The following is a 20,128-nucleotide window of genomic DNA, read 5'->3' on the forward strand; positions in this document are numbered from 1 at the left end:
TTTCTTTGCCTCTTTTTTTTTCCAACATTCATTTATTCAAAAGAAATATACAATCGATGCGATGCCGGTGATACAGGTTAACGACGGATAGGTGGACCTCCACGACTGCCTCGCATAAATCCACGACCTCTGCCTCTCGCTAAAAAAAAATACACCATTAGCATTCAGTCAATCAAAGTAGCAGACCCTAAAGCAATGAATCGCTCACCTTGAGCACGCGCAACTGTTGCTCTTCCTCTGCCTAGACCGATACCTCGGCCCTTTAGAGCGCCTGGACCGACTCGTTTGAACATGGGCGCATTCTTTAACATGTCAGGTACAATGAAGAATCGAACGTGGGAACCGCGAATATAAACTTGATCCAATTGCGATGTTCGTCCATCACGATTGGTCACCATAATGTCTTTTAACTGAATATTCATATTGTCCTCGGCTATCCAAAGGCATCTCGTCAGCTTTATACGTCAAAAAAAAGTACTCTAATTTAGTCACGCTTTTATACCTTCCAGCAGCTTTCCGCGATAGAGTTGGCCGGTTTTTAACTCCAGCGTAATAATATGACCTTGTGCTTCGTGAAGAAGCTTGATGGGTACACCGATAGACATGATCAATGAAAGCAATCAAGTAGATGCAGCAAAAAAGAAGGAAAATTTCGACTTTTTTTTTCTTGTCCAAAATTCGGCAGCGGCCAATGAGAATGACGTAAACAGGAAAATGCCGGAGTAACTTATTTTTCGGGTGCACGTCCTCCTTTCCCTTACAATTTTTGCGATCCACAAAAAAATTGTAAGCAAATAACCAACAGTATGCGTTCTCTATATCGTCCTTTCTCTTTCTGCTATACGTAACGTAAGTCATATCTGTCCGTCAACGATATCACTGCTGCTGTTGTTCAGCCTGTCGGTCCCATTGCCGCAGACTCCCCTGCTGTCATCTTGCGAGAGCATGATGACATTGCTTGCTTCATCAAAGAACAAGAGGAGTGGTAAGTTATTTCCTATCGTGAACATGTGCAGGGGCAGCGTCTCCATGATGATGTGAATGGATGGTGGGTGGTCCATGTTGGCCTTAAGAGCACATGGCAGATTGAGGTAAGTTGAAGAGCACGATGCTTTGTCATAGCGTAAGATTAGTCTATACTTTTTTTTTTCAAACCAATTAATAAACTCGGAACAGCTTTTGAAGAAACAACTATGCTATTGTATACATTGGGCTCCTCGTATAATCCAGTGAAGGAATGTCACTGGCAGAAAGCTCAATTTTTCACCATTATTGCCAGTCTTCCGTTGGTTGCTTAGTGCATTCCACAAATAAACACCGCGACGTTGCTGTGTGCCTATTTCTTCCCTCTCTTTCCGCTCTTCTTCATCTTTAAGGTATGTATTTTGTCTATTTCCGATAGGTCACTACTATTACTGGCACGTGTGTCTTACCTTATCAATAGTATGCCCATTCTCACGCGATCAACGCTGTCACCAACTCGGCCATCCGTTCTGTTGAAGATTTTTGCATCTGAATGTCCTGCCGTCTTCATACTTCCGCAATATGTGTTGCTCAAATTTATTGGGAAAAAAAAAGCCAGTATCGCTGTAAGTTCCTCAGGGTCCATCGAGCCTCATCCTTTTTTTGTTGTGGGTATCACGAATGCCTTCGGGAAGCTAAATACATATGTATCTCAGGCAAAGAAGCTTCGCTGTGGTTCCACGGCCACACAATTTCGGCTTCATTGTTCGCTGCCGACTATGGTCATGTCGAGGTGACATATTATTGGAAGGACGACGGCCATAACCTTGGAGGAATGCTTACTGGCTCCTTCAACCCCAGCCTTCTAGATCGATTATATGACGAGCAGGTACAATACAACTTTACTGGGCTCAAATGAATGAGATGCTTCGTATAAACAACGCTACGTTGACGAAGGTAAATAATCTTCCATGTGATTTTGAATGATGAGTTCTTGTCTCATAAAGCTTTTCGATCGGCTACACGCACGCTACAACTTGATACGACGAACCTGGAAGAAGAAATTACAGCTTAAAATGTCCATGTGAGCTTAGCTTTGTCGCCGCAGAAAGACCGATCACGATGATTTCCTCATGCTAATTGACGATCGATAATTATTTTTATGAGTTAATGGCAGGTTGGGGTGAGTGTAGGGTCATTTCTTTATAACAGCAACGTCTTCGAAATAAATAAATTTCCAAATACCGCTTCTCAAAAGCGGTTAATTTCTATTTATGGTTGGATGTATGAATTTACACATGACACCTTCAAATTCCTCAGTGGCAAGGAAGCATTTTATATCATTGCGGCTCAAATGCCCGGGATTGGAAGGTATGCGATTGATATGGATGCTGAGTACCCTTTCAATGTACCCCATCGCAAATGCTGGTTGACAAACGGTCATGGGTCAAATCCAAGCAGTTATGACCGATAATGATGGTAGCTAGATCAGCGGAATCCATTCTATGTCGCTCCTCCTATTCCGTCCTGTTGTACCATTAATCGCAATACACCCTTTTCCTTGGGTCAGAACCGTACCTTGTCGTTCCTGAAGATACCACTGCGAAATGTTTGCAGAATCGGATTGCTTCCTGTCCCAATATAGCAGATCCAGAGTCTCGTTCGCGAAGCTAATTGAAGACGTTGCTCGCAATGCAACCGTCGGGATTTAAAAGCACGCATGGACAGCTTGCGAATAGCCACAGAGTGGTCGAAATGTGTGGAAATGTAAGAGAACGGCAATCATACACTTGAATACAGAGTTAAAATATTGCTGTTGGCCACAATTCGAATTACAATACTAATGGTGCTTATTTTTATCAGGTTTTTATACTATCATGTCGTCAATGATAGTATCATTTTCATGCAATCACCGGATTTACGTGACTAGAAAAATGTCGTCGGTACACTTGTCGATCATGCTTCCGCATATTGGCGCGTTGAACAAATGGCGCAGCCCTTGAAACTGAAACCAAACTCGTGAGGCACTTGCAATAAAAAGCATTTAAGCGCTTCTTGCTCTCATTTCCATCTATTTCTTTTATTTTTTTCACATCCACTGATTACTGATTTATCTGTTTCTTTCTACAGGTGTGTTGATTACAATATATGGAGCACGAATGTAAAATAATATATTCTTATGCTTGCTTATAGTGAATTACAGCAGACGTATAATCAACAATTTGGGGATAGCAACAGTGACGCCATCGAAGCCCTTGCAGGCACCTCAGGGAGCGTTCGATTGACTCAGTTTTCTACCTGACTGCTTTCGCAAGCCAAGCTGTATAATGGACGTGTATGGTCCGTTCTGCCTTTGGTCTCTCATCAAATAGGTATGTATCATAGATTATAAGCCATCTATATTGCTATCCTCCCATTTAGTGGTGTCTGCTTTTATTATTTCTGTCAACACGCCTACAACGAAGGGTACATCGTGCCTAATGAAGTGAATGTAAGCAATAGATCACCTAACGTTCACTTTTTTTTTTTGGTGACAATGTATTTAACTCCAATATAGATAATGAGGAGGGGTCGTTACGAGATTGAGGCGACAGAACGATTTATTGGACTTCAAGTTTTTCAATGGTCGTGTCGAGATGATCAAATTTTCAAACAAGACATGTGGGAGACGATATTTGACTTAGGTAAAGTCATGCCCAATCGGTTCAGAGTTGGGCTCATCGAGGCTGGTAAGTCACCACTTAACATAATCTCTCGTTTTTTTCGATACAATAACCAGGCCTCAAATAACCGACAATTAAAAAAGGTATCAATTCGCCTACGAAACCGATGGAGTGATGGCGGCGCTAAAATTCTGCAAGCGCTACGACCTTGGTAATCCCTTTTTTTAATTCAAAGTGGAATATTGGATACTTACTTTCTTGCCACACTTGTAAATGGTAGTCCCATTCCCTTCATCGAAGAGAGAGTTTGATTTCCTTCCGCGTGAACCGGACATGATTGGTTGGCGTCGTTGTTTATACCATTTGAAGAAAGAACCAACTGGAATTGACCCCAATGCAACAATCATTGGCATAGATCCGGGTAAACTTCGCTATCCGTTGGAAATACATCAAGATGTTTAACTTATGAAAATCCGCATCAATAGGTTTACGATCTGTCATAACAGCGGTAGTTCAAATGAAAATCAACATATGACTGAGGAACGAGATAGGCACGTTTTCTCAATAACAAATGGAGCATATCAGTAAGTAGAAGTTGTATTGGGCAAGAAAGAAAATGTATTTACTTATTTGGCATCCTGCGAAATACAGACGAAGCAGCATGTTCCATTGGAGTCATCAGATCGAACTGAACAATAGAAGATCTGCGAGCATTCAGGATGTATATGACCGATTGGGTGAGAACCCTGTCAAATGTGGTACGGTCGCAGAATTCCGAGACCATTTAAGAACTTTAGCAAGTGTCCACAACAGGTAAGTTGCATATCGTCAGATCGATTCTCAGGACTTAAAACTTTCAAGAACAGTCTGTACAATTTCAATCGGTCGTATTGTCACCGAGAGAAACGGGCTTTACTCGAGAGACAGCGGCAAATGACCATGCACAAAACGGCCGACAGCTTGTTAGGAGACCCAGAAAAAAGAAACTGCAAGTGAGTTTCGTGTTATCGTACGTAAAAGTGATAGCGGCTCATTCTATGCTATAGAAACCATTGTGGGTCTACAAGCAGTCCAAACGATGCCGCAAGCGAAGACGACAGAGAGCCCGTCGCGGGCGGGAGAGGCCCCAAGGTGCGGCTGTAGTTGCATTTGGCGACGCCGATTTGCATTCATTGAAAGGCAATCCGTCAGTTCCCGTCAAGGTGAGACAGAAAAAAAAAGCGATGTAATTCGTACGAGGAAATAACTTATAAGATGAACGGATAGAAATTCCGACAAGTTCTTGCACAAAAAGCTCTTATGCTCTGTGTAGATGAGTATAAGACGAGTAAAGTCTGTAGCAGTTGTGATACCACGACGATCGAAGTCCGAGACAACAATCAGTTGTTTTGCAAACACAAGTGAGTTATCAAAAGCCCGGGCAGATATCCAGAACGATATTCACGCAATTATACCTAAAAAAAAGAAGAAACGAGTGCGAGAAATTGACAAGAGATTGCGACAGAGATGTCTTGACGAAAACAACGACATCATTGGATACAGCTCTGACTGTGGAGCGAGACGACCCGGTAAGCAGCATTATCCACCGCTTTAACGTACATATCTGACAGTGAAGTTTAAGGTCAAGGGTATTTGAGCATTGTTTATCCGGTAGGAATGTGCCCTCATTGCATTTCTGAAAAAGATGTTTCCTAGCCCTGGGTAAGGAGGAACGGTATGGCCTCACTTGCAAGATCACACTAACTTTAGAAACTAGATCTGGAACAGGGACATTAATGCTGGCGTAAACATAAACGAATTCTACAAGCCTAGATAGAATCAGGTTATCGTCTCGATTCCCGTCCAGCAGCTCTTCGACGGTCCCACGGCGCACAATCTGCGCTCGGCGAGCAAGGTATCGCCAACTAGCCTCCTGTTAGGCCCCGTTTTTGCATGCCTGGTAAGCTGTGATTGAAAAAGGAATTGTTGCTGTGCAAATTTAGTAATTTTGGTGACGTTCACTCGAAAAATAAGGGCATGAGAAAATGCCTAAATCTCACAAGAGCCCTTTTTTTTACGCAGAATGCACAATACAATGGTACATTCACTTTCAAAGATTGAATGAACAATTAAGGTTCTGAGATGAGTTATTTGTCCGAATGGACAATGTTTCATTTTAGTACAGCAGATGCTATTCTCCCTCCTCATGATCAAGTGCAGTAGATCAAGATATTGGTTCAGAGAGTTGGTGTGGGTATTAGATATCCTGAACAAGTGAGTTTTTCATGGCAAGGTTTACGGGAGATAAATGTCTATCAGACTTTTCTATGAATACCCGCTCCGTATGGCCATAGTACTCTTGATATTACCTTGGGTTTTGCAAAGGTCTCTGACATGAATCCAATTCCCTAATATCGGTATCAGTAAGCCGTTGTATGACCATCTCTCATAAATTGACATACCATACTGTCCGTAACGTGTCCGTACCAGAATTCAATACCTAAGGAGCCAATACAAAATAAATAATTCCATTCAATGATCATCGATACAAAGTGATGCTCACGCGGTATACTGTTGGTTTCTTGCATTCTCAGTGTAATTATCCCGGCCGATTTATCTGGATACATCTGCAGCATCGGCGAATCTACGCAGTATCATTTTTGTTACTAGGGAACGATACAGCGGCTACGATTTCACGTCATTGTCAATTTACCGAGAAAATCAATGGTCAAGGCATCGGATATCGCTTTATGCATATCTGTTTCCTGATCCAGCCTTGCCACGCATTTACTTGTCAACATGGTTCGCATAATTTGCTCACCCGTCCCTGATGTGCTACAGGCAATACCTGCACTGCTGTAGGTGCTATTTTGTGCCCAACATCCGCATCCATACATAGCCGCCTACATGATTAGGTGAGTTCATAAAGGATCCATCGAAAGAGAGATAATGTGAAGCTTACCTCGCCTATACGACCGCTGTATTTCAAAGAGATGCCACCGCTACTAACACCACTGGCCACATTGCCGCGCCGATCAATGGCAATCGCTCCTACTGTATCATGGCCAAGTTCGACCGGATCGGGCGCTGCAGCTGAATACAACTGAGCCATGTGCGATACGTACGTCGAATACGATGACTCTTTCAAACGATGAAACGGGATCAATACTTCCAATCAATATTTTTCTATTCCCCATTACCGTGCATTAGTGCTCCCTTATCCACAATCTCACAGCCGTTCTCTTTCGCCCAATCCATTGCACCTTGACCAGCAAGAAGCCTGACATTTCAGGGTCAGTCATGATACGGAAACCAAAAATAAAGGACGATCGCAGAAGCTTACACTGGCGGTATCCGACCCAGCGACATTACTCCTTCCTTATTCTTTTCAACCAACTTGTTGGCTGCTGTGATAGGATTCTTGATGCCTGAGACAGCTCCGACCGCGCCAAAAGTACCGGTCCGCCCATCCATCATACTGGCATCGCATTCTACGGTCCCTTGCAAAGTAAAATTGGATCCCAATCCTAACACAGGCACATGCACTTGGTGTCAATGGTTTCACTGTCATGCCAACTATTCAAATACCTGCATTGGTTATGGGATCGTCCTTTTAAAATAGATCCATGTCACGATAGGAAACAAAGGTGGCAGGAATAGCTTGTCACTTACCTCAAGAAGACTAATGGCTCGAACAATAGCATCGGTCGCTTGTTCGCCATTTTTAAGCATGGCCATAGCACTCTCACATGCTCTATAGATCCCGAATCCATCAGCTCATTGGTATGTGTGTATGTTTGTGAAGGTCGCAATCATCAGTTTTTACCTCGCGCATGCTGATCGATATCGCGCTTCCTTTGCCGTTGAGAGACGTCCTGGTGTCGATTCAATAAAATCACTAAGCTAAAAATACTGAAATACAAGACCCTTACCAGCGCCAACATGGACAGCAACAAAGATGGGACATTGCGTGGTGGACATGTTACTAAGATTTCGATAGTTTGACCAGCACCTTTTTGGAAGAAGCGGAAAATGCGTATCCGAAACACCCGATAAATTTTTCTTTAAATGGCAGTTCAGATCCAAGCGAGATCCATGCAAGCTTCCGGCTATTCCTTGACCTTATTGTTAATGATGGCCTTCTGGGATTTAGGTGGATGACAAAATATATTTTATTTTGAAGTAGATTGTACTTTAATAGTGTAAAATGTTATGTATAAGAGGAGTGGTACAGTATGCGAAGAAAGGATGGTGATGAACAAGAAAAAAAAAGATTTTACATGCAGAAACAGCTGCTCTTCTTCTTTTCCTCTGCCTTGTTCTTGGGTTCAGCCGGTTTAGCAGCAGTTTCCTTCTTGACTTCTCGCTCCTTGGGTGCCTGATCGACAGGCTTGGCGGCAGGTTCAGCCGTGGTGGTGGTGGTGGTGGTGGTGGCGGTGGCGGCGGGTTTATCGGACGCTTCCTTTTGAGAAGGAGCAGGGCTGTTGGTAGCTGTCTTCTCTAAACCGCGGTGATAAGCGCTCAAGATTTTGCCAAAGTTTTGGCCTTGAGTACGCGCGACGGCAAGTTCCTTTTCGCTAGGTTGACGCGATCCATCACCATTGGCTGTAATAGTCGCGTATTCATTAGTATAGCCATCCCTTACATGACTCAGCGATAGTTTGCTACTTACTGACAGTGCCGGCACCGTAAGCCGAACCACCGACGACTTCGGAATTATCGAAAAGATTGGCGTCGGCAAAACCGAGAGGAACATAGTTCATACCGTGATGGGCAAAGTAGGTGACCGCCGTGAGTGAGGTGGTTTCCTGGCCACCATGCTGCACACCTGTAGCGAAAAAGGTGCCGACGAACTTGCCGGACAAGGCACCTGAAGCCCACAGTTTGCCAGTGGCATCAAAGAAGGATTTGATTTGAGCGGGCATCGTACCGAAACGAGTAGGAATACCTAAATCAAGCAACAATTAAGGTTTAAGTCCAAAAAAAAAAATCGCGGCACACAAGGCACATCGCCATGTCAATGATTTGGAAGGGAAAAATTTACCAAACATAAAACCATCGGCTTCCGTCAGCTGATCAACCGAAATAACGGGAACATCAGGTCTGGCAGGAGCGTGCAACTTGGTGAGCACTTCCTCGTTCAATGTCTCGGGAACCTGTCAATTTTTTGTCATATCATGTTAGCCCACATATTGTCAAAAAAATTTACCCCTAGAAACTATCATAACAAAACAGCAGCAACTCCAATTTTTACCTGGAAAAGTTTCACTTCGATGCCTTGCAATTCCAATCCCTTTTGCACCTCCTTGGCAACGGTGTAGATGTGGTGATATAAAGAATAAAAGATGATATAAACAGTAGGCATGGTGACAAAGATCAGGAAACGAAAAATAAACGGATAACAGAGTCCGAAAAATGCGCGGGTTTATCTTTTTAAATCATGACGGTGACCGGATTTACGCAAATTTATCAGCAATGTGTCAGATCGCAGTCCCATTCAGTGCTGACCGACCGTTTGTCAGCAATCAATAAAAGTTAATTTGCCCACCAGCTATTTTACTCGCCCAAATTCCCGACATTGCCTGCTCCGTTACCCTTCTCTACTACTTTATATTCTTTTTTTATCTGTTATTGAACGTGTATGGGGGAAATTCTCTCTGCAACGTTTAATTTATTTTGTTTTCTTTCGCGACTGTTTTATCACGTAGATGGTTCGATTGACCATGTCGATTTAAAAAACAGAGCGAAACCTAACAAATCGGATTAATACTTACAACGATCGTCCATTTTTCATCACCGAAATCAATGCCCCTTGGAAAAAAAGCAAGGCCAAAATGGATGATATTTAACCATGTAAAGTCGCTCATTCATCGCTTTTAAGTTGGTGTCACCAAAAGAGTCAAGACTGTCCTCAAGAGACCACGTTGCCTCTTTCCATAAACTCGCAATCATTGCAAGGTTTTCTTGAACTACGCGACATTTGTAGAATTTGATCCAGAAACGAAACAGGACGACGGTTGCTCGATGAGACAGGCTTCCTTCTCACTGTGTCGTCATGGTTCACAGTTTTCTGATATGGCCAATAGCCATTCTTTACGATGGCATAGTTATGACTCACAGTTCTCATACTTTTTGTTTGGGGTGTTCGCCATCCATGAAATTGCTATTTCTAAATTGATTGGCAATGTCTAGGTAACTAACTTTTTTATTTTCTCAATTCTCGGACCATGAATTGCATGGCCTGAAGGTTCATGCTATACTGTAATTTTTTTGCCTGGGTGTGTCACGGTATTGGTATTATCAAAGCGTCTACGTTTTCGTATAATATCGGATCTCATCGAGATGGGCCGTTTTTCGTGATGCAGTTTCAAGCTAAAACGGCGGCAAATGGATGTCAGCAACTGCAAAAATAAAGCCATCCACATTCATTTCTAAAAAAAAAAAAGAAAACCTACTAAAGGCCACACGCATTGCACAGGGGTGAACCATCACGATCGCGACGCCAAAGCGGGGTGGTGGTGGCACTGCAATTGGAGCACACATATTCTGGGACCGAAGTGGTTTCGCCATCTTTCTTTGTTTTTCGTACCAAAGGTACTTTTAGATGGTAGGGACGAGGAGCTTGATGTAATCTCCAACTACAATAGCTGGTCAGTATCATCTTTCGGGAAATGTCGGTACTTACTATAAACCACAAGCATTGCAGAGAAGATGGTCCGTGGATGAACGTCGCCACAGAGGTGTGTGCGTCGTTTTACAGTTGCTGCAGATCGGAGACTCGGTTTCATAGTCCGTCGATTCCGTACCAGGAGAAGTTCTCGTCCCTGTGTCCCGTACGGATTCAGGTCCCGCCAATGATGGGATTCCAGATGGCGCCATTTGAGGTGATCCTGTAGCCGACAATGTATGCATCATCGTCGACTGCGACTGCGACTGCTGTTGCAGATGTTGATGCTGTTCATTGTCAGAAGACAAAGGCGGCGAGGCATAAAAGCTAGTTTCAACTTGTGCGGTGGCCATGTTGGCGTCATGCATTGAGGTATTATTGCGTATGGCTGTTGTGGTATCGTAACCGGTTGATTCGTATAAATGCCGAGTTACTGTGGTTGGCATAGTGTAGGCCGAAGTGTTCAAGGTTGGGTCCATCATGGATACGGTATCATTTGTGGGATAAAATGACGATGACTGATAGCATTGTAAAGGGAGGAGAGAGGGTTCCGTCAGCGTAACGTCCACATCAAACGAGGCCGAATCTTCTTTTAGCGCATTCAGATTCCCAATAGCTGAAGCTTCCATGTCTGTGCCTCCTTTGTCACCGAGAACCCCTGAATGTGTTGGAGAATAGTTTTTCCATGCTTCTTGAATGATATTGTCAATCATGGATGCACCATCCAAAAGCATGGGTTTGTCAGGCACGGATAAGTGGGTAAACGGTTCCATGAAATTGTCCAGAGGATTCAGCACCGAAGATTGCAATGAAGCATAATTGGGCACGTGCGAGCCTCCAGAGTGAGATGGTGGCACTACTCGGGTATTTTCCAGGCGGTCAATTTTGGTATTGATAAAGTTCTTTTGAAGTGCTTGTTGTTGGTGGAGTTGGCACTTTTCTTTTTGCCGCTGATGATGATGGCAGAGCATACGCCGGTAACGAGTGTATGAGTTTGAAGCGGATTGATGTTTGTCGGTCTTGCAAGGTTGCTTGGTTGTGGACATTGTCGAGACCGTTTTCACCGTTTTCGCGGATTCCGTCCTTGTCGATGGTTTCCAAGTTGTCGATGACTTGGTTTTCACGGCTTCAGTGGGTTGCTTGACCTTTTTACCGGCTTTCTGTAATTTGGTGCTGATTTCTCGTTCCAGTTTGCGTGTAGTGATGGTCGACATTTTTTTAAAGGCCGAATGGGCCTTGGCTTCATCCACTACCACACTGTGAACAAACCATAAGCGCCAAGACAGGTTTTCCAGACGAGAGCCGTCTTCCAGGGAATCCTTGACTTTGGTGCACACTCGCCACGTCTTGGAAAGCTCATCTTCAGAGTCGAGGTGAGAGAATGGCAAAAACGATCGGTTGCCCTTGATTTTCAACTTGATGGGAGCCATGGGAGTTTCCAGTCTACATCGCAATAACTATGGGTGGCCTTTGTTTGCAAAACGGTCAATATTTTCCAAGTTACCTTGTGCAACTGTGGAAAGAAAAGCAGTTGGCGTTGGGTTGAGCCTGCAGGGCATCTTTGAGTTGAACTCACTGTCCATTTTTCGTCCAATCATATCACCGGCTCCTTTGAACATGTAAAACATTTTTTTTTGAGATGGTCATCTTGGGAATGAACTCAGCGAGCCAAAAAAATTCGTAAACTCCGTCACGCCTTGGAACCCACATGCTTTTCATGCTATTGCCCTCGTTCACGTCAGTACAGTCGGAACCCTACCATAGTCCGTTTTATATAATACATATAACATTGTTATACCCCAGTTGGCAGATATCTTTGGATCGAAAAATTATTTATAATGTTGGCCAAAAAAAAGATGAACAACGGAGTTTTTTGTTTTGCATGTGCAACCTGCAGCGTTACGTAAAATATGGCCATTGCATGGGCGTGATGGGTAGAAAATGTGCATTGTCCTTCATGTGGGCTTAATTATAAAAAAGTTGAATGTCAAGGATACGCATCGTCAAGGATACGACTCAAACCAATCTAAAACAAGAAAGGTACATCATGGTCTATGACGCGACCAAGGAAAAAAAAATTCATATTCAGTAGCAGCTGCTTTTACGATCATTCCAGGTTACAGTTTGAACGCATTGAGGGGTGGCTTCGTTTTTTTTTTTTTGCCCTTGTTTACTTGTATTCTTTTTTTGTTGTTTTTAGCTTTGTTTATCATGCGAACTTCCCCTTTCAATAAACGATCTAACTGCGTTACACCATTCACAGTGAAAAGAAAACAAGTCAACTTTGATCTTGTTGACAAGCGAGGACCCAATAACAGGTACCCCGTCACCTCTTCTTTTTATCTGTCTTGCCGTGCTGTTCTTATTTATGCTCCTTTTGTTCACTTTGTTTCTCAAGTTCCGAAGCCTCCTTAGCAAGCTTACTGTATAAAAAAGACGACGGAGGTACGTACTGTATGCAGTATGTGTGACGATACCCCGGCCTAAATTGTCTAGGCAAACGGTCGGAAACCGGCGCACATGATCAGGTCTCCAATGAACACCAACCTCAGCAACAGTTAGAGAAAACTGAAGTAATAATAACAAGCGAGTTTCTTTGTATTGCCTATTGATGGATTTGACCTGACAAGGAAAGTAATGTGGATAGAAACAATTGAAGGAGGCGTTGCATAATGAGCGATTATGGCGGCACAAATGGCGATTGCTTGAGAATGAGCGGGAAAAATTCGAGACTTCGATAAAAGGTCAGTCAATCAGAGCAAACCGTAAGAAATTTTACTATTGCATGTTACTGAAGCTAATATAGAGCAGTGCAAAAAGGACATGCAATCGCTTCAATTACAGTTGGATATACTTAAAAAGACCCATGTGGAAAAAGTCGAAAACATGTCTGCCACTCTATCACAGCTGCAGAAACTCGTCACGTCTTTAAGGGCTCAACTAAAAAGACACGGGATTGCCGAAGGTACACACCATCGATCCACCAAAGGAAAAAGGGATGTACATCATATTGATTCATCCGATTAGAATATTGTGAAGAAGAAAGAGAAACTGTTAGTTGTATAACAGAAACAACTTACAAAGAGGAATTGGCAAGCATACAGGTAAAAAACAAACTGATCCTTGAACATTTATTTCGAGTCTCGAGCTGAAAAGATGATACATTATGTGGGGTCACAGGAAGCTCAGCTTCAGTCCATGGATCCAATGCATCAAGCCAACCAACAATTGTGGTCAAGCATTCAGGTGAGTGCTGCATCAGTGGTATTCCACCATCGGATATTCATCATCCTATGCCTACAGAAATCGACCGCCGGTTTACGAGCGGAAATCGATGCTTTTCATACATGGCGTTCTTTAGCTTCGGTGCCTGTGTCTGAATTGGTGCGACTAGCACGTGAAGATGACCGCGGGTCCAATTCACTCGGTGTGGGCACACTGAAAAAAGCTCTGTTTGGTCGCAGTCGTTCCGGCAACAAGCGCAAACCGCTGCCATCGGGTACGCTGTAGCAAAGAGCCAGAGCATAAAACACATGCGAATGTCGCCAACTCCTTCGGATATAGTGTAAAGGATAATGAACAAAGAGAAATTGAACTATAGAAAGGACAGACATCATACACACAACCGTTTCATAAAAAATAGCATGCGAGTGACACAGAACATCTAGAGTCAAATAGCTGGCCATGATTTTTCATGCTATTTTGCAATTATAAATTTCTCACAAAATAAAATAGTGCAATGGAATCCTTTTTGATGAGGGGGTGTAGTGGAGAGATAATGAAAAAGAATGCAGAATTTATTCAGGTATTTGTTTGTATGAGCTTGCAGCAGAGGTAGCGAGGAGTTCAGTGCTGCGATAAGATGGTTTGCGGGTGTTGCGAATATCCGCGGTGGGTTCTTCAGAATCATCCGCACGCTTCTTTCGTGACACCGATCGAGCTTTCAGGTGATCATCCAAGTGATTGCTCAACACTTGAAGCGCAGCTTGGTTTTCAATGCCACGAGGAATAATAAGATCAGCAAACTTTTTGGTCTACGATCGAGAACGGGTAGAGAAGAATATCAGTACATACAGTACGCAGACCCAACGTGAGATGAATGGGTTCACTTACAGGAAGAATATAATCGTCAAACATGGGTTTGACAAATTCCACATATTCGGTCAGCAGTTCCTTGATGGAGAGAGTATGACCATTACGCGATTTGGCTTTCTGAACTATCATGCGCATACCAGAAAATCCAATTAAACCAACCACATCCACTGACTACGTAAAGATGCGCGATAAACAATAATAATAATACCTCTTCGTACAAGACGCTTTTCGCTGTCGACATCGATAAAGATTTTCATAAACATCAAGTCACGGAGCGACTTTGGATAGAATAGTAAGGTGCCTTCCAACATGATGACATCCACCGGATCGATAACACGCGTGGTTTTTCTATACAACAACGACAACAATTAGGGATGATTCTAGAACATATCAAGAGGGTTCTGTGCCTTACTTTGTATGATGGACATGATCCCACACTGGGATGGCTGTGGGTTTTCCGGCTTTCATGGAAACCAAAGTGTCTTCCAGTAACTGATAATCAAACACATCTACAAATTTACTTAGTCCGGGTTCCTCTCCCTTTCGTTTTATTTTTTCCCGGCCACTATTTGGACCCAATTGTAGGTACCTGGATGATCCAAATTAAATTTGCCTGCTTCATATAGTCCTCGTTCTTCCGGTGTAAGTTCACGGTAAAAGTCGGTCAAACTAACCACCACAACTCTAGCTGCGTAGGCTGCGCTAAAGTTCTTCATAAGCACCTCGCATAAATCTCGCTGAAAAAAATACAAGTCTGGCCGTCAGAAATGCGGTTGCAGGAATCCTTGTCAAGCCAATTGGGAAAATGTACCTTGCCTGCGTCGGCTCCGCCGGCGACGGCTACGATCATGGGCGATTGCAAGGAGATCTTGAAATAGCTTTTTTAACAAGCGTTAGTTGATAAGGATCAGCTGTACAGAAGAAAGCAAGTACCTTGGATCTGAATATTTAGAGGAATCGATCGACATGAAAGGAATGAAAAAGTGGACAAGCTGGGGAAACGCGGCAGAAATTTTCAAGAGAAAAATGACCCGAATAAATTAAAGAGCCGATCCACAAGTGAAGAAAAGACTACAACATGGGAAAAAACAAAGATGGGAACTCTGCCTCTGTTTCTCATCTTTTTGCCTTTGAACCCAAGAATACCATTGGAAACCGTTTTCACTATTGGTTCACCTGTTCTTGAATTATGACATAAATTGTAGCAGTTTGAAAGCCCAGTAAATAATAGAGCAATTTGTCGATTCCCTTGGACATCACACACTGGTTAAACTGTTGTCAAGGGATTTTATTGTCAGATTTCAGATAGGTTTATATGTCGGTGGACGTACAGTAACGCGCAGACGCTCGTTCGCGGGCAGGACGTCGGAAAATGATGAATGCTTATTTTTTAATGGTTTAATAAAAGGTGCATTGCAGCTCTTTTTCTTTTATCACGGAGATCTTTGGTTCTGTGACAGCCTTTTCCAATAGCTGAAACGATGATCAATTTTTATAATCTTCTCCCGTGTCGTCCATAATACTACAACGAAAACGCTATTTTTCAGGGGAATTTTGCTAATTGCAACTTTCTGATAAAATATTCAGCTGGCGATAGATTAAAGTCATTAATACAGTGCCAACCACAAAGTACAAATATGCGTAACTGCAGCAAATGGTGCAGAAGCTCTGATGAGCGCTGCAGGCCGATTGAACAATTTCTGCCACTTACGGTATCATGGTATATCCCGTTTCTTCAATATTCTTTTTTATCAACATTTCGCACTTGTCAACTGCTCTCATGCTTGCAAAACACTGCTTCCCCCACACGCCAAATACAATATAAAGTAGTACCTGTCTGCAGGGAGTCAAATAGTGACACCATCGCTTCCTGAAAAAATTCCGCATTTGGCACTCTCCAAGGAAAGACGGCAAAAATAACGAGTCACAAGAGGGATCCGCTCACTGGAGGTTTGCTCGTCCTTTTATTTTTCATGCTTCGCCCACTCTATACCCAAAGGTCGACGGATGTCCTGGTATGTGCTTTGTGACGCGCATTCTCGGCTACTTTACGTACGGGGGGTTCTCACTAGTCGATCCATAGCTCGTGGGACCGCCATTAAGTGGAAAACGAACACTGGCCAAACAATTACTCAAATGCAGTGATGCCTATTTTTCAACGTATGTTCGTTTTCCGTTCGCCAAACTAGTTGAGTGTGGACATTAATTCCAGCTCAATGTACCATTAGACACATTGCTGAGACATTTACACGGCAGTTGGATTCTCAAGTTGGGCGAATCGATTATGTCTTGATTCTCGTGGACGTGACCAACAGCAATAGCTTGATGGTGCTCCGTGAAACATTGCAACGGATGGATCCAGCGTACCTCACGTATAAATGTGCCATCGTCGTCACAAAAGGTATGAATCCCATCAATCCAACTCATGATTATTCTATTCCTCGAGTTTGAACACAGTCGTAGTGGATAAGCGGCGCTTATGGGCATTTGACGAGCACGATCTTACTGTATTGGCGGATTCCTATTCCCATTTACAATTATTTCATGTCAACCTAGAGGTAACTGGAAGGAAAGAGCGGGGTTGAAACAATGGATCATGGTCGATTGATGGTAATGCTTTAGGATGATGACACACGTAAAAGCGTATGTGACCAACTAGGGCGCATCATTCGTATCAGTACGCTTCAGCAAAAGGACGTTCACACAATGCTACTACGTACAGTGGAGCATTTCCCCACCAAACTTCCTTCAAGCGATGAGTCAATGGACTCGACATCGTTGATCAGCGATGAATAACACTGTAAATAGACCCAAAATTAGACACTCCAAATGAATCAGCAATTTTTTTTTTCGACAGCCTACTGAGCGTACCACAACAAGCTCTGTTTACTGATAGGACATTCTTCCTTTTGTGACCGCTTCTGCTTCTGTTGTTGTTGGACATGGATAATCAACTCGTGTTTGGAATTTTTTAGGCAAAAGCATAGACTACAAAAAAAAAAAGGTCGATCTGCTGTGTCTTGTGAAGATGCATGAGCAAAAAATATCAGAGGCTCTGCAGATAGGAGAATACTCAAAGGATTATGTCGTCAGTTAATCACTGGCTGATGGTTGTTTCGAAATGTTGCATGAAAGCACAATGCGATTTGTCAAGAGAGTTACTTTTATGGTAAGGTACGTTTTGGACAAAAGCACAGGCCCCTTCATCTGTGAAACAGTACAATTACGTGTTGATTACCGATCCCACTGAACCTGTTCATTCGTAATGCATCCTTTTGCGTCACCAAAACGTTTTGCAAAAGCCTCAGGTAAAGAAGAAATGACATTTGTAAAAGGAACATTGAAAACACACGCAGGTGGCCGCAGTGAGGGAAGAAAGAGGGAGAATGTTCGTTTCGTCGGTTGAATGGTTGCGGCGTAAAGGATGATGACGATCGATGGAAATAGGCTGACGAAAACAAGGATGTAGTTGATGCGACTAGCAAGCGAATGATGTAGATGAGGTCGAGATGATATGTCAAGTTGAGTCACACCAAAAAGGGCAACGACTCCAGAATCCCGGATATGTGGAATGAATTTCCTTTTTTGGGACCTGTTCTCTGGAGAAATGTTAGGATGACTTCAATTCTAACTTTGAGTTTTTTGTTTTGTTCTTTGCGCTGGTTTCTTTCCCCTTTCTCTCTCTCTTTTTTTTATTGTTATTCCAAAAAGTGTTATTGAGCCAACGTCTTGTTCGGTTAGGGGTTTCTATTTTCGTTTAATTGAGGAGAGTATCTGATTCGCCTTACTGAGATCTCCCTTTTGACATTTCGAAGCTTTTGATACCCGCCTTTTGCCGTGAATGACGACACAGCCGACCTTTCACTCACCTGCGCGGATTCATCACCCTAGTTGACCTAACTTGAACGCTTCTATGGCGCAGACAAATAACTATCCTTTTTACCTTCCAGACGACTCCCATCACCCTTCACCTGGCCATCAGGCCCCGTCGTCCTCGTCCTTCATGTTCAACGGACCATCCCATCAAGATGGCACATCCCAAGATGGACCGGATCTATCACTGCAGCCGGCTGGCAAAGAACCGTTGTACATGTCATATGATTTTTTAACCGATTATGGCCTGGACACCGACGCCACCGCCACCGCCACCGGGGCCAACGGGCCCATCCTGCCACCCACCATCGATAGCAATGCACCCTGCTCGGAGACCCCAGCGAGGACAGGCATGGATTTCCGACGACGCAAGAATTGGCCCGATCGTATCTTGACCGAAATCACCGGTTTTATGCATGTCCTGTCATCCGTAGGCAAAGTGCTCTACTGTTCCGAATCCACTTTTGAATCCACCGGCTATCGACCGCACGAATTGCTTGGGCAAGCCTTTACAGACTTTCTTCACGTCGATGATCTCGACGTTTTCATACGAGACTTTAACATGGCATTCCATTCCAAGGATCCAATACGAACGTATTTTCGTTTCCGAAAGAGCGACGGCTCTTTTGTCATCTTTGAAGTCCTCGGTCAAGTAAAAACCGGCGGTTCCAGCGTATCGACCGATGCCTTTTTTGCCATGGCTCAACCAATTCCCAGTCGCAACGGTTCTCTCGTGGACGCATTTCTGGAATTGAAGCTAGAAAACCAATGGTTGAAAGCAAGGATAAATGATTCAATGCAGCAATACTATGGCAATGCTAACGGGAACCCCTTGTCAGAAACCAACACCTCTGATTCTTTGCCCGGTAGCTATGCGCATTATTCCACCGCCGATATGAGCGATGGGTCTGCTCTTAACTCTGAGGAAAAGCCCGCCAACTCCACCACCAACGCTTTTATGCCAGACTTGAATATCAATGACGCACCGGTACAACGCGTAAGTGATTACTGCACAGATTACAACAAAAAAAAAGTCAAGAGATTAAAGGATGATAATAATGACTCGAAATCTTTTTGTTCAGTTTAATTCAAGCAAGAAATATTACATCTGCGCCGACTGTGGTATCACGTCGTCTCCTGAGTGGCGTAAAGGGCCCCAAGGACCGAAAACGTGAGTAGACAATCAAAATGTTGATGAGTGGTAAACGCATCCTTTCTAACCGTTGGTTTCCTTTAGGCTTTGCAACGCTTGTGGTTTGCGATGGGCCAAAAGACAAAAAAGGAAATGCGATGGTGATGATTCGTGATGGAAGAAAAAAAAGAAGTAATAAACGACAAAAACAATATAAAACCGGATTCTGCATTGGCCAGAAACGTATGGATCAAATAAAGTAGATGTAAAAACAAAAAAAAGAAAGAAAAAATACGGGAGCGCCGTAGTAAAAGATGAAATTGGACATGGGGTGGCATACAGTGGCAGAGATGACAGTCTATGGCATTTGTCTGATTGAACATTTGAGGTTACCATCCGGAATTGGAGGTATTCCATCCGCCATCGTTGGCGGCGGGCGCGGGATTTCCCCAGCCGGAAGGAGTGGTAGTGGTGGTATTCCAACCTCCTCCATCCGTATCGGCTTCCACTTCACCCCAGGCATCTTCACGACTTTCATCCGTCAGTTTGAACCGTTCCAACAGATTATCGCGTGCTTCATCTTCGGTCATTTTGACTTCTATCACGCAGGTCTCTTTCATTTTCAACCATTCTTCTCGTGAAACCCAAAGAGGATTGCCGGGATGCGAAGGAGCCGGAAGCATGACCGTTAAAGAACCGGAAAAAACGAAAGTAGTCCACATTTCCTAATTTTGTCGTCATGTGACTCTTTTTGCT

General features: G+C 43.4%; 12 protein-coding genes across 12 annotated transcripts; 6 read left to right on the forward strand and 6 right to left on the reverse strand.

Annotated features, from left to right (window-relative positions):
• Positions 1 to 164: 164 nt before the first annotated feature.
• BYT42DRAFT_500443 (small nuclear ribonucleoprotein Sm D3) lies at positions 165 to 605 on the reverse strand (the record flags this gene model as incomplete). Its single annotated transcript, XM_051564704.1, has 2 exons — positions 165 to 433; positions 503 to 605. 2 exons carry the CDS (start codon positions 603 to 605, stop codon positions 165 to 167), a joined length of 372 nt encoding a protein of 123 aa, XP_051421056.1.
• Positions 606 to 1,349: 744 nt separating this feature from the next.
• On the forward strand, positions 1,350 to 2,055 carry BYT42DRAFT_578597 (uncharacterized protein). The gene is given in 4 exon segments (XM_051569298.1): positions 1,350 to 1,381; positions 1,395 to 1,398; positions 1,453 to 1,589; positions 1,680 to 2,055. The coding sequence occupies 2 exon segments, from the start codon at positions 1,517 to 1,519 to the stop codon at positions 1,880 to 1,882; spliced, it is 276 nt and encodes a 91-aa protein (XP_051421057.1). The 5' UTR covers positions 1,350 to 1,381; positions 1,395 to 1,398; positions 1,453 to 1,516; the 3' UTR covers positions 1,883 to 2,055.
• Positions 2,056 to 4,287: 2,232 nt separating this feature from the next.
• BYT42DRAFT_52392 (uncharacterized protein) lies at positions 4,288 to 5,305 on the forward strand. Its single transcript, XM_051565310.1, has 4 exons — positions 4,288 to 4,439; positions 4,493 to 4,618; positions 4,673 to 4,828; positions 4,893 to 5,305. The coding sequence occupies exons 1-4, from the start codon at positions 4,380 to 4,382 to the stop codon at positions 5,028 to 5,030; spliced, it is 480 nt and encodes a 159-aa protein (XP_051421058.1). The 5' UTR covers positions 4,288 to 4,379; the 3' UTR covers positions 5,031 to 5,305.
• A 537-nt stretch (positions 5,306 to 5,842) lies between these two features.
• Positions 5,843 to 7,586, reverse strand: BYT42DRAFT_616127 (nucleophile aminohydrolase; the record flags this gene model as incomplete). The annotated part of the gene is made up of 11 exons (XM_051572033.1): positions 5,843 to 5,917; positions 5,975 to 6,013; positions 6,068 to 6,249; positions 6,319 to 6,508; positions 6,568 to 6,746; positions 6,806 to 6,885; positions 6,949 to 7,132; positions 7,194 to 7,215; positions 7,278 to 7,359; positions 7,432 to 7,480; positions 7,538 to 7,586. The coding sequence occupies 11 exons, from the start codon at positions 7,584 to 7,586 to the stop codon at positions 5,843 to 5,845; spliced, it is 1,131 nt and encodes a 376-aa protein (XP_051421059.1).
• Positions 7,587 to 7,649: 63 nt separating this feature from the next.
• BYT42DRAFT_599654 (flavoprotein-like protein) lies at positions 7,650 to 9,029 on the reverse strand. The gene is made up of 4 exons (XM_051570988.1): positions 8,860 to 9,029; positions 8,650 to 8,761; positions 8,278 to 8,553; positions 7,650 to 8,210 (listed from the first exon to the last, which is right to left on the reverse strand). The coding sequence occupies exons 1-4, from the start codon at positions 8,968 to 8,970 to the stop codon at positions 7,882 to 7,884; spliced, it is 828 nt and encodes a 275-aa protein (XP_051421060.1). The 5' UTR covers positions 8,971 to 9,029; the 3' UTR covers positions 7,650 to 7,881.
• Positions 9,030 to 9,859: 830 nt separating this feature from the next.
• On the reverse strand, positions 9,860 to 11,702 carry BYT42DRAFT_616129 (uncharacterized protein; the record flags this gene model as incomplete). Its single annotated transcript, XM_051572034.1, has 3 exons — positions 9,860 to 9,977; positions 10,061 to 10,243; positions 10,291 to 11,702. 3 exons carry the CDS (start codon positions 11,700 to 11,702, stop codon positions 9,860 to 9,862), a joined length of 1,713 nt encoding a protein of 570 aa, XP_051421061.1.
• A 139-nt stretch (positions 11,703 to 11,841) lies between these two features.
• Positions 11,842 to 12,400, forward strand: BYT42DRAFT_52804 (uncharacterized protein). Its single transcript, XM_051565366.1, has 2 exons — positions 11,842 to 12,312; positions 12,389 to 12,400. The coding sequence occupies exon 1, from the start codon at positions 11,981 to 11,983 to the stop codon at positions 12,239 to 12,241; it is 261 nt and encodes an 86-aa protein (XP_051421062.1). The 5' UTR covers positions 11,842 to 11,980; the 3' UTR covers positions 12,242 to 12,312; positions 12,389 to 12,400.
• On the forward strand, positions 12,401 to 14,023 carry BYT42DRAFT_52805 (uncharacterized protein). Its single transcript, XM_051565367.1, has 8 exons — positions 12,401 to 12,590; positions 12,671 to 12,717; positions 12,769 to 12,845; positions 12,920 to 13,016; positions 13,079 to 13,237; positions 13,300 to 13,376; positions 13,453 to 13,518; positions 13,576 to 14,023. The coding sequence occupies exons 1-8, from the start codon at positions 12,484 to 12,486 to the stop codon at positions 13,780 to 13,782; spliced, it is 837 nt and encodes a 278-aa protein (XP_051421063.1). The 5' UTR covers positions 12,401 to 12,483; the 3' UTR covers positions 13,783 to 14,023.
• Positions 14,024 to 14,039: 16 nt separating this feature from the next.
• BYT42DRAFT_646900 (uridine kinase family-domain-containing protein) lies at positions 14,040 to 15,364 on the reverse strand. The gene is made up of 7 exons (XM_051572694.1): positions 15,301 to 15,364; positions 15,179 to 15,245; positions 14,957 to 15,104; positions 14,780 to 14,876; positions 14,576 to 14,715; positions 14,386 to 14,489; positions 14,040 to 14,306 (listed from the first exon to the last, which is right to left on the reverse strand). The coding sequence occupies exons 1-7, from the start codon at positions 15,333 to 15,335 to the stop codon at positions 14,070 to 14,072; spliced, it is 828 nt and encodes a 275-aa protein (XP_051421064.1). The 5' UTR covers positions 15,336 to 15,364; the 3' UTR covers positions 14,040 to 14,069.
• A 961-nt stretch (positions 15,365 to 16,325) lies between these two features.
• Positions 16,326 to 17,339, forward strand: BYT42DRAFT_578663 (uncharacterized protein). Its single transcript, XM_051569299.1, has 5 exons — positions 16,326 to 16,382; positions 16,451 to 16,527; positions 16,596 to 16,768; positions 16,831 to 16,925; positions 16,990 to 17,339. Exons 1-5 carry the CDS (start codon positions 16,341 to 16,343, stop codon positions 17,161 to 17,163), a joined length of 561 nt encoding a protein of 186 aa, XP_051421065.1. The 5' UTR covers positions 16,326 to 16,340; the 3' UTR covers positions 17,164 to 17,339.
• Positions 17,340 to 18,280: 941 nt separating this feature from the next.
• BYT42DRAFT_616133 (uncharacterized protein) lies at positions 18,281 to 19,415 on the forward strand (the record flags this gene model as incomplete). The annotated part of the gene is made up of 2 exons (XM_051572035.1): positions 18,281 to 19,237; positions 19,323 to 19,415. The coding sequence occupies 2 exons, from the start codon at positions 18,281 to 18,283 to the stop codon at positions 19,413 to 19,415; spliced, it is 1,050 nt and encodes a 349-aa protein (XP_051421066.1).
• Positions 19,342 to 20,114, reverse strand: BYT42DRAFT_578671 (uncharacterized protein). Its single transcript, XM_051569300.1, has one exon. It carries the CDS (start codon positions 20,092 to 20,094, stop codon positions 19,762 to 19,764), a length of 333 nt encoding a protein of 110 aa, XP_051421067.1. The 5' UTR covers positions 20,095 to 20,114; the 3' UTR covers positions 19,342 to 19,761.
• Between the last annotated feature and the right edge of the window lie 14 nt (positions 20,115 to 20,128).

The sequence above is a fragment of the Radiomyces spectabilis genome, assembly GCF_025331425.1.
Source record: "Radiomyces spectabilis strain NRRL 2753 chromosome Unknown BYT42scaffold_10, whole genome shotgun sequence".
Taxonomy (NCBI): Eukaryota; Fungi; Mucoromycota; class Mucoromycetes; order Mucorales; family Radiomycetaceae; genus Radiomyces; species Radiomyces spectabilis.

Excerpts from the sequence above, each read along its gene's own strand:
- BYT42DRAFT_578597 (XM_051569298.1), top strand. The coding sequence starts at position 1,517 with ATGTCCTGCCGTCTTCATACTTCCGCAATATGTGTTGCTCAAATTTAT. Across the intron at positions 1,590-1,679 it reads AAAAAAAAGCCAGTATCGCT|GCAAAGAAGCTTCGCTGTGG; the intron begins GTAAGTTCCTCA and ends TATGTATCTCAG.
- BYT42DRAFT_52392 (XM_051565310.1), top strand. The coding sequence starts at position 4,380 with ATGTGGTACGGTCGCAGAATTCCGAGACCATTTAAGAACTTTAGCAAG. Across the intron at positions 4,440-4,492 it reads TTAGCAAGTGTCCACAACAG|TCTGTACAATTTCAATCGGT; the intron begins GTAAGTTGCATA and ends TTTCAAGAACAG. Across the intron at positions 4,829-4,892 it reads ATCCGTCAGTTCCCGTCAAG|AAATTCCGACAAGTTCTTGC; the intron begins GTGAGACAGAAA and ends ATGAACGGATAG.
- BYT42DRAFT_599654 (XM_051570988.1), bottom strand. The coding sequence starts at position 8,970 with ATGCCTACTGTTTATATCATCTTTTATTCTTTATATCACCACATCTAC. Across the intron at positions 8,762-8,859 it reads TCGAAGTGAAACTTTTCCAG|GTTCCCGAGACATTGAACGA; the intron begins GTAAAAATTGGA and ends AAAAATTGACAG. Across the intron at positions 8,211-8,277 it reads TTACGGTGCCGGCACTGTCA|CCAATGGTGATGGATCGCGT; the intron begins GTAAGTAGCAAA and ends CGACTATTACAG.
- BYT42DRAFT_52804 (XM_051565366.1), top strand. The coding sequence starts at position 11,981 with ATGCTTTTCATGCTATTGCCCTCGTTCACGTCAGTACAGTCGGAACCC.
- BYT42DRAFT_52805 (XM_051565367.1), top strand. The coding sequence starts at position 12,484 with ATGCGAACTTCCCCTTTCAATAAACGATCTAACTGCGTTACACCATTC. Across the intron at positions 13,238-13,299 it reads AAGACACGGGATTGCCGAAG|AATATTGTGAAGAAGAAAGA; the intron begins GTACACACCATC and ends TCATCCGATTAG. Across the intron at positions 13,519-13,575 it reads AATTGTGGTCAAGCATTCAG|AAATCGACCGCCGGTTTACG; the intron begins GTGAGTGCTGCA and ends CTATGCCTACAG.
- BYT42DRAFT_646900 (XM_051572694.1), bottom strand. The coding sequence starts at position 15,335 with ATGTCGATCGATTCCTCTAAATATTCAGATCCAAG. Across the intron at positions 15,105-15,178 it reads GCGGAGCCGACGCAGGCAAG|CGAGATTTATGCGAGGTGCT; the intron begins GTACATTTTCCC and ends TATTTTTTTCAG. Across the intron at positions 14,716-14,779 it reads GATCATGTCCATCATACAAA|AAAAACCACGCGTGTTATCG; the intron begins GTAAGGCACAGA and ends GTTGTTGTATAG.
- BYT42DRAFT_578663 (XM_051569299.1), top strand. The coding sequence starts at position 16,341 with ATGCTTCGCCCACTCTATACCCAAAGGTCGACGGATGTCCTG. Across the intron at positions 16,383-16,450 it reads AAAGGTCGACGGATGTCCTG|CTCGTGGGACCGCCATTAAG; the intron begins GTATGTGCTTTG and ends GTCGATCCATAG. Across the intron at positions 16,769-16,830 it reads TGCCATCGTCGTCACAAAAG|TGGATAAGCGGCGCTTATGG; the intron begins GTATGAATCCCA and ends ACACAGTCGTAG.
- BYT42DRAFT_578671 (XM_051569300.1), bottom strand. The coding sequence starts at position 20,094 with ATGTGGACTACTTTCGTTTTTTCCGGTTCTTTAACGGTCATGCTTCCG.